This window comes from Myotis davidii, unplaced genomic scaffold (assembly GCF_000327345.1).
Source record: "Myotis davidii unplaced genomic scaffold, ASM32734v1 scaffold626, whole genome shotgun sequence".
Classification (NCBI taxonomy): Eukaryota; Metazoa; Chordata; class Mammalia; order Chiroptera; family Vespertilionidae; genus Myotis; species Myotis davidii.
The window spans coordinates 289108-299237 of record NW_006297725.1 but is presented as its reverse complement, the minus strand read 5'-3'; the positions used below and the strand labels follow the sequence as shown (position 1 = coordinate 299237).

The 10130-nt window shown below is 36.9% G+C and overlaps 1 protein-coding gene across 1 annotated transcript in view; it reads left to right on the top strand.

Moving 5' to 3' along the window:
• SENP2 (SUMO1/sentrin/SMT3 specific peptidase 2) overlaps positions 1 to 10130 on the top strand; it is a 34925-nt gene that overhangs the window by 22879 nt on the left and 1916 nt on the right. The window contains exons 12-17 of the mRNA XM_006773330.2: positions 767 to 943; positions 2456 to 2587; positions 3661 to 3864; positions 4411 to 4490; positions 6275 to 6359; positions 8177 to 8272. Coding sequence (XP_006773393.2) covers positions 767 to 943; positions 2456 to 2587; positions 3661 to 3864; positions 4411 to 4490; positions 6275 to 6359; positions 8177 to 8272 — 774 coding nt within the window. The remainder of the gene's footprint in view (positions 1 to 766; positions 944 to 2455; positions 2588 to 3660; positions 3865 to 4410; positions 4491 to 6274; positions 6360 to 8176; positions 8273 to 10130) is intronic.

Here is a 10130-nt window from a genome sequence, read left to right as displayed (position 1 = left end):
CTGAACTTGAAGGCTTTGCTGTCTGCGACCAGGGCAAGAGCCAGCAGCTACTGGTTTCCCAGGACTGGTATGCCTGCCAGTTAGCTAGAGTGAAGAGTACTGGCTAGGTGTGTTGAGAATGTGGGTCTAGTCCAAAACTTTATTTCTAAATAAATTTCCAAATTTTAAAAATAGTTTGAATACAGATTAAATTCAGTATTAAGGGTTACATAGGGTCATGATAAGGAAGGGTCTTACCAGAGTTTCTGGGATGCTGGCAGGATGCTACTTGTTGACCTGAATGGTGGTTACATTGGTGTTGATTTTGTAAAAATTAAGTGATACATTAATGTTTTGCACATTTTTTTTATAATTTATAATTTTTAGAAGAAGTTTACTTAATATATGGATTGCAGTGGTTTATTCTAGGTGATGGGATTATGGGTTGTATGTTTTGCTGTTTAATATTTTCAAATATATTTTTTGACTAAATTATTTTTAATTTGGATAAGAGAACTGAAAAATACTTTTCTTGTTTACCTTCAGGGACAACGATGAGTGGTGTTCTGTTTCATGGTTTTGTAATGGAGGTGTCCTGTGTGCCTTATATCTTGAACATTGTTTGGTCCCTCTTGCAGGAACAGATATGCTAAAGTTACTCATATGATGATTTGTTAATTCTCTATTCCTTCAAGATAATGTCACTGTTTTATATTTCATGCGTTATGTATGCTTACATATACAAGTATTAAACAAGTCAATAGAATATAGAAACTTTTTTAATCAGAGGAGGGGACACCAGCTGGAACCTGATCTGTCTGAAGAAGTGTCAGCGCGACTCCGCCTGGGCAGTGGGAGCAATGGCTTATTCAGGAGGAAAATGTCAACACTTGAGACAAAAGAAAAAAATTGCTCAGGCAAAGAGAGAGATAAAAGAACAGATGATCTTCTTGAACTTACAGAGGTATTGTTTCATGTGTTGCTCAGAATAAGAGACATGGTTTTGAATAACCCGTTATTCGAGACTTGAGTGACTATTTTGAAGAGTTTCTTCAGGCTATGGATAAATTTATGAAAGAAATCCGTCTTACAGGCTATTCAGTCACTGACTACATGGATCATTAGTGATCTGTGAAGGTCGCCTAAGGGATCAGTTTAATGTTTAACAAATGTGGGTAGACATAATTGTTACATATCTTGAAATATAATGGATTCTTTGTATAGTCTCTAACCGTAAAATATTTTGGGTTACATAGAATGGTTTTGGCATGAGAAATGAGTTCGTTGCAGTTTTAAGTGACTATGGTTTACTAAAATTCTTTTGTTGATCATTGCATTTGAAAATAGTAAAAACTTATAGAAAACAAGGAAATGAAGATAGTTAAAAATTTTAAAGGTGAGCTCATATCTTGGCTCATCCCCCCCCCCCACCACCACCACACTTTTATTTCTAAAACTCAATCCTTAATTTGTTAAAGGTACAAACTTTAAAGTCTAGGTCTTCCTTAAACTTTTAAGTTCAATTTAGATATATTATTACCTTTTATTGGCTCCTTCTTCATTGTCATCTTAGTAGGTGGTAGTCAGTCCTATTCAGTGATTACCTCTTGAGCACTTAACTATATATTGGGCATGCAGGTGGCGAGAGAGCCATAAAATTACAAAATTGTGTGCAGTAGGGACAAGCAATATTAACAATATTGATCTGAAATAATTTCTGTTGGGTTTATAGATTCGGTCTTGTAGCTTAAATATGTATTTATCTGTATAATTTTTTAGATGAAGTCACCTATTCACTAAGGACACAGGGTTAGACTGCTGCCTAGTTTCCCAGTTTCTGCCTGTTTGCTTACTCTCCTCATATCCAAGATGAATAGTGTGATCCTTAGGTGTCCTAATTTTATTACTTTGATGTAGTTAAATAACAGGTTAGGAGGGAAATAAAGAAAGTATGAAGATACTCTTTTTTTTTTTTATGAAGATACTCTTAATAAAATATTTGAAAAAGGAGCAAAGGCTAGTAAGTTAGCCACTCCTGGGTTCAAATCGTGGCTCTGCCTGTTAATAATCTATGAGTTCGAGCGTGTAACCTAAATTCTCTGAGCGTTGCCTTTTCCATAAAATATATTTTCCCCAGAAGCAGGGATCAATGATGTGCTTCAAGCATCTGGTACCATGTTTGGCCCATAGTGCTCAATAAATGGCAGTGGGATACTTGAGACTATCTTAAATGTAAATAATATTAACAAATTATTTTCAGAAGCTAATAATTCAACTAGCATTTTTTTTAACCATTAGTAAGACTTTTGTAGTCTAAGTTTAAATCTTTTCATACGTTAATTTAGTAGGTCTTTGAGGGTATATTTTCTCAAGGGTCAGGTGTTAACAGGTGAAATTGGCTTTTTCAGTCTCAGACTTTTCAGTCTCTGATAGCAGCTTTATATTAAAGTAGCAACCTCTGGACTTTCTAATTTAGGACATGGAAAAGGAAATCAGTAACGCCCTGGGCCATGGCCCACAGGATGAGATCCTAAGTAGTGCTTTCAAATTGCGCATCACTCGAGGGGACATCCAGACCCTGAGGAACTTTCACTGGCTCAATGATGAAGTAAGTTATGCTTGACCAGTTACTATCCATAACCACAGTGGTATCTACCCAATTATAAGGGGTTGGTAAAGCAACTTCTAGTTTAATCTACAACAAAAGCATCTTGGACTTTAGCGAGATGGTTCATTCTGATTGTTTGCTGCCTTTAATTGGCATTATTTCCCTGTTCTGCATCTGTGCTTCACTTCATTCACCACTTCATTCACTAGTCTTCAATGATGTTTTTATAAACCCTGGGTGCAGCTGATGAATGGAAGAAAGCAGCAAGTGATACTTTATTTTAGATGAATTTTATAGGAACTGTTTTAATTTTTAAAATAAAGGGATATATTGATCACTGTATGTACACTATATGTCTTTTTCTTTATTTCATTTGAGTGATAACTGCAAAAATTCACCTAATTGTCATCTTGTGTCCTTATATATTTAGCTAAAGCTAGCTTTTAATTCTTGCCAATTTTCCAGTTGGTCCTTTACCTAACTGCTCAATTCCTACATTTTCTTTCTTTGCCTTCCTTCCTGCCCGCCCTCTCATGACTACTGACATATATAAACAAATTCTTGTAATACTAGTGTGTTTTATTTCACATGATAAGTTTAACATGTTTATTACAAAAAATTTAGAAAATTCAGGAAAAATGAAAGAAGTGCCACCACAAAAAAATTAATAAAATATTAATGTTTTGGTATATTTCCTTTGAGTTAATATTTTAAAATTGAGGTGTAATTTATATATAGCAAAATTTACTTCCATTTAATATTTCTGCATATTTTTTTGTGATACGGTTACATACACCTTTTCATTATTGCAGACTTCCTCCTTGAGTTCCTTCTCTTGACTCTCTTACTAATATGTCTCAAAAGTATAATTTCATTCCTTTTTAGTTCCTCCCATTTTATACTGATTATTTTTATATTTCATCTTCTGCCATGGAGAGTTCTTTTATCCCCTTCTCTGGTACCATCCCTTCACTAGGCTTCTTACCATCTAATGAATCTGAATTCAGTTAGGTTAGAAACTTAGTTTTGATAATGTACTTGCCGTGTTCCAATGTTTACTCTTGGTATTACAGGTCATTAATTTTTACATGAATCTTCTCGTGGAAAGAAATAAAAAACAAGGCTATCCAGTACTTCATGCATTCAGTACTTTCTTCTATCCCAAATTAAAGTCTGGGGGTTACCAGGCAGTGAAAAGGTGGACCAAAGGGGTCAATCTCTTTGAACAGGAACTAATTCTGGTGCCTATTCATCGGAAGGTACATTGGAGCCTGGTGGTGAGTCGAGAGGGTTAATTGTTGGAGTTTGGATGATGACTGTTTTCTTAAATAATGAAGGCTGCCCTTTTCTGTCCAGTGAAAAGTTCATACTATATGTTAAAGGCATACTAGCAGAATCCCTTCTTGGTTCTTGAGTTGAACATCTTAGAAAGATAGAAGAGAGTTGCTTTCACTGAGTAGCTTTCATTTTTAATAGGCAAGAGTTTTAGTACACATGGGTCATTTATTAGTTTTGTTTACAAGATGGTACAGGTTAGTTGTAGAAAAGTAAAGGTATAAAGAAAAAAGCAAAAAAGAAATCTCATTACTCTGAAAGGACCACTAGTGTTTTGGGGATTGAGTTTCTAAGCCTTTCTGTAGGAATAGAAGAGTCAAGTTTTATAGAAATGAAGCTTATCTGTGATATTTATTAAAAAATGTGTCTTAGAGATCCATTCATGTTGGTACATGTATTGACTTTTTTAAAAGATGCTTTTCTTTTTTAGAAATAAAATTCTCGCTCCTGTTATGATTGTTTCTGTATGTTGCATTTTTCCATTATAGGTGATAGACCTACGAAAAAGGTGTCTTAAATATCTGGATTCTATGGGACAGAAGGGCAACAGGATCTGTGAAATTCTCCTGTAAGTAAAGGCTAAAAACTTCCCTGTTATCTCATTATGCCCTTGTTAGGTGATCTGTCTTCAGTTTAATCCTGTAGTCTAACGTATAGTCAAGGCTATCTTCCCAGTTGTTCAGGACTTGAACCCACTCTTTTGTTTAAAAATAACCTAATATCTGATCTTAACTGAGAAGTCTTGTTTAGTAGCATCATTGAAAGCAAGTTTGTCTTGTGTTATAATGTAAAATATATCTTACTAGAATCCTGGGATTTGAATTAGATTTATTTGGGATTGATAACATTATTCTGAATGATGCCCGGCCAGTGTGGCTCAGTGGTTGAGCATTGATCTATGAACCAGGAGGTCACAGTTTGATTCTGTCAGGGCACATGCCCAGGTTTCAGGCTCAATCCCCAGTGGGGGGCATGCAGGAGGCAGCTGGTCAATGATTCTTATCATTGATATTTCTCTCTTGCTCTCCCTTCCTCTCTGAAATCAATAAAAACGTATTTTTAAATGTAGTATGTGGTCCATGTTCTGATTTTGTTTCCTTATCCAGGAAACCAGTCAGGGTTCATGCATGTATTTTATGTCTTTAGTCACCTTTAATTTAGAATAGTCTTCCTCCCTTTTTTTTTGTTTTTCATTGGAATTGGCTTTGTATCTTTTTTTAAAAGTCAAAGCCAATTGTTTTGTTTTATATCTGTCCTTAAGTGAGAAAAAAGGTTGTAAAATGAAGTTCATTTTTTAATAGAATAAAATGTATGTTATTGTTTTTGATGAGAGAGAGAGAGAGAGAGAGAGAGAGAGAGAGAGAGAGAGAGAGACACAGAAAAAGAGGGGGGGGGAGAGAGAGGGAGAGAGAAACATATAGAAACATAGGGGGTGGGAGAGAGAGGAAGAGAGAGAAACATTCATGTAAGAGAGAAACATCGATGGGTAGCTTCCCAGATGTGCCCCAACTGGGGATCAAACCTGAAACCTTTTTGGTGTGTAGGACAAATGTTCCAACCAACTGAGCAACCAGACTGGGACTAAGATGTAGGTTTGAATTGTGTGTACGGGGTGGAGTAGAGGAATACACAGCAAACTTTTTTTGTTTGTTAACCCTCACATGAGGATGTTTTCTATTGCTTTTTAGAGAGAAGTATAAGGTAGGGCAGGGGGAGAGAGAGAGAGACACATTGATGAGACATCTGACTGGTTTCCTCCTGCACGGTGGGGAGCAAACTCAGGTACATGCCCTTGACCAGGAATTGAATCCGAAACCCTTTGGTGTGCAGGCCGATGCTCTAATCATTTAGCAACACTAGCCAGGACGTGCACGATTTTAAAAAATGTTTTTATTGCTTTTAAAGAGAGAGGAAGGGAGAGGGAAAGGGAGAAACATCTATGAGAGAGAAACATCAACATTGATTGGATACCTCCTGCACACCCCACACTGGGGATTGAGTCCACAACCTGGACTTGTTCCTTAAACAGGAATCGAAACGCATGACCTCTTCATGCATGGTTGGATGCTCAACCACTGAGCTACACCAGCCAGCCACAGCAAACTATTAATAATAATTCTGAACTGGTTATTATGGGTCTTTTGCATTTTACATTTATATGTTTTAACTTTTAGAAAATAAGCATGTACAATTTTTGTAAGCAGAAAAGAATCCCAAAATTAAAATTTAAGACCAAAAGCTAATGAAGATGGGATTGAGAATGGCATATCTGTTAAACATCACAAAGTCCTTTGTAATTATAATGTTGTCTTTAAGGGATTTGTCAATACATTGTTTCTTGTTGTTTTTTAGTCAGTATTTACAGGATGAAAGTAAGACCAAAAGAAATGTTGATCTGAATCTTTTAGAGTGGACGCACTACAGCGTGAAGCCACATGTAAGTGCTGAGCATCTGTATTTCAAGTACTTCATTGCGCTTCCTGTCAGAGGCATATTACTTCTGCTTGACCTCCTTCCTCCCACCCCTCACACTCACCCTTAGGCATACATTCTCCTGAAGTGTGTGTACATCTTATGAATGATCTACTTCTTAATCTTTTTAGCCAAGATGCTTGCTTCTTAGCCTTTATCTTCTTGCTTAACTTATAAATGTTATCTACATGCTCATATGTCTCAAAAAATTGAAGAAAAAGCAGAAAAGAAAAACCTCAATAAATTCAAGTCAGCTACTTGTCTTGGTAGGCCCTAATGAAAATTTGAAGTTCTTGTTCAAAACTTATCTGGACATTTTGTATATTTAGTTCTATGCTGTTTGTGAATGTGTTTGGGTCTTGCCAGGTTTGAATCTCATTCAGGGTTGAAAAAGGTGTACATCTTTGAGTCCTAATGACTTCTTTTTAAAGCAAGGTACATTAATTCAGTTTTAGCCCTAGCCTGTGTCTACCTGGCCAAAAGCATTTTCGTTTCTAAGTTGAATAATTAGGAAGGTAAGCTTTAAATTTTCCTGAGGAGAGCACAGATACAAGAAGTCTGTTAGGATGAAAACCGTGTACTGGGAAATGTAACAAAGAAAACAAGCTGTCTTTATTTGTATATTGGCAATTATAGTTCTTTCCAGTCTGGAGGAGATGCTGGGCTTGGGAGAAAAGTGAGAAGTACCTACCGTCTGTATGGGTGGTGTGCATGTTTAAACAATTTTTCCACAGTAATCATCTGTATTTGACTAAAAATTGAGCTGTTTTCATCTAGTATGTTTTCCAGCAGTGGAATCAGACTCTCTTATGCTCTTATTACCTTGTGCTCATTATAACAGTCAAAGTGTGTTAGGGGCTGGCCCAGATTAGTGCAACGGGGCTGGGGATGTGTCAGTTTATTACGTCACTTGGGCTTATGATACCCTTTTGCTTCGGCACAGAACTGAGCAGCAAGGCAAGGTTTCCTAATTAGTTAGAGCTTACAAAAGGTTTTTTTTTGTTTGTTTTGTTTTGTTTTTTAAATTTCTTTATTGATTAAGATGTTACATATGTGTCCTTATCCCCACATTACCCCCATTCCCTCCCCTCTCATGCCCTCACCCCCCTGTTGTCTGTGTCCATTGGTTAAGCCTATATGCTTGCATATAAATCCTTTGGTTGATCTCTCCTCCTTACCCCCACCCTTTCCTACCATCCCTCTGAGGTTTGATGGTCTGATCGATGCTTCTCTGTCTCTGGATCTGTTTTTGTTTATCAGTTTATGTTGTTTCGAGAGGTTTTTTTTGTTTTTTTGTGTGTTTTTTTAATCCTCCCCTGCTTGCCAGAGCAGTAGTCTTATTCTCCTCTAGGGAAGAGAAGCTTAACTCTGCAATATTGAAGTAGGTTAGCTGTCTTGTAGACATATTCCTGATTGAGCCACACTTAGCCCTTTTCAGAATTTATAAATTTCTGAAATAATTCTGACTAGAATTCCTTTTCTTGGTAATAAACCTTCTTTCAATTTGGTTTCTTATAAAGTTTCTTCATGGAACTCTCACTTTTCTATTTCCTTCTGAAAAACATTTTCTATGGGGTCACATACTCCATGTCATGGTTGGGATTTTAATGCCACATAAAGACTGTGTGTGTGTGTGTGTGTGTGTGTGTGTGTCTATTGTGTATATGTTTAATATTTACCTTTATAATATTGTTTACCCACAGTAACATTTAGAAAAAGCCAAAGGAGTTTGTATTTAATGAAATTTTACCTCTTCTTCCCTTCCTTTTTTTGTAATTTTAGGAGATTCCTCAACAGTTGAATGGGAGTGATTGTGGAATGTTTACTTGTAAATATGCAGATTATATGTCTAGGGACAAACCTATCACATTTACTCAGGTGAGTGAAGACTCTTCCCCATCCACTTGTTACTAAACAAGATAAACTTAGAGCTTGTTAGCAGCACCTGGTGCACATTAAGATCTTAATAATGGTAGCTGTGCTGCTGTCATTGCTGTAAACTTGGCTGTAGCCCTACTCTTGCTAATATGAGGGTTTGTCACTGCATCTGCTCTCAGGTTTTTCCTAGTCTTCATGATCATTGGGTCAGTATGCTGTCTTTCACCTCCAGTGTTCACCAGTTTCTGAATATGACTGATATTTTTAGCTGAAGGAAGCAGGTTAGAATAGGTAACTGCAAGGGGAAATCAGGCCTTGTAAGCCACAGGTCTAAGCTGTAATTATGAATTCTGCTTTTCCCTTGTATTCTAGTTATTATTGGTTCCTAAAGCTCTGTATTTGAGTGAAAATTAAAATATGTTGGAAACGAGAATTTGTGTTTGTAATAGTGGATTCTCAACCTTTTTACAACTGAAGAAAACCCCCTTTAAAAATATTTTTCTTAACCACACCTCATTTTGATAGATGTTGTCTACCAAACTGTACTTATTGGCAGGCGAGAATTCTACCACTGAACCACCAATGCTCACCAAACTGTACTTATTGACTAGTAGGACTGATAACCCCATTCCAAGTTTTGGGGCAACATGAAAGAACCAGGGCTCTGATGTGGAATTAATACTGTTCCAGTGTTAAATAAAGGCACTTACTATGAGCTTCAGCACTTTCACTAAGAATAAATGTACAGCTTCTTACTACATGTTTTGAGCTATTTAAAATATACAAATCCAGAAAGAAAAGAAAATACAAATCCATGACTTAAGACTTTTTAGGTCTCTCCAGGTGGGAAATCACTAGTAAAGGGGTATATCCAGCTATTTATTTTTATTATTATTTTTAAAGTATATTTTATTGATTTTTTTACAGAGAGGAAGGGAGGGAAGAGTTAGAAATATCGATCAGCTGCCTCCTGCACACCCCCCACTGGGGATGTGCCTGCAGCCAAGGTACATGCCCTTGACTAGACTCGAACCTGGGACTCTTCAGTCCGCAGGCTGACGCTCTATCCACTGAGCCAAACCAGTCAGGGCTATCCAGCTATTTATAACGACACACCAGGAATACCTCAAGGGCGTAACTTCAGATTTCATATAAAGAGGACTAGTTGAGTTACAGATGATTTTGGATTTACCTTGTATGTTGCTGCTTTGAAAATTGCCCCATGTAGTGATTATCAGTTAAAGCAAAATAACATTAAACAAAGAATCTCATTTTTTGATGCGTTTAAATAACAAGTGGTTATTTGTTCTGAGCCTAAAGACATGAGATTTGAAGGGGAGAAGTTGCTGTTTGAACAGTATTGGCAATGCACAACATTTGGTAGAGCATAAAGAAATCTGTTGAGTTGTTTTTTCTTTACTTAGAGTTCATGTTTTTCTCAGAGAGCAGAATATATTAATTTTAGAATGTTTTGAAAAAATATAAGTAGAAAAAGTTATCTATTGTGCCACTTCTTGGATATTCCCATTTTTGGTACACATTTTTGTTATGAGGTTGTTGGACTTTATAATTCTCCAAATTTTCCTTAACATGTAAAAATACTAATGATACATCCTAATATATAAAAACCCAGGGTCCGTAACATCTAAAACGACCAAAGGCTCGACCAACAGGAAGTCAGTCACTGCCACCGCTGTGGGCGCCCTGACCCAGTACTGACTGCTGAGGGGGCTGCAGGTCAGGCCCAAAGAGAGGCCTGGAGAGAGAAGCAGGATCTAATCCATAGCCTCCGTGGCAGCAGTTGATGAACACTTGCCTCTCTCTCTCGCTCCGGGCCTGGCCAGCAGCCGCGACTCTC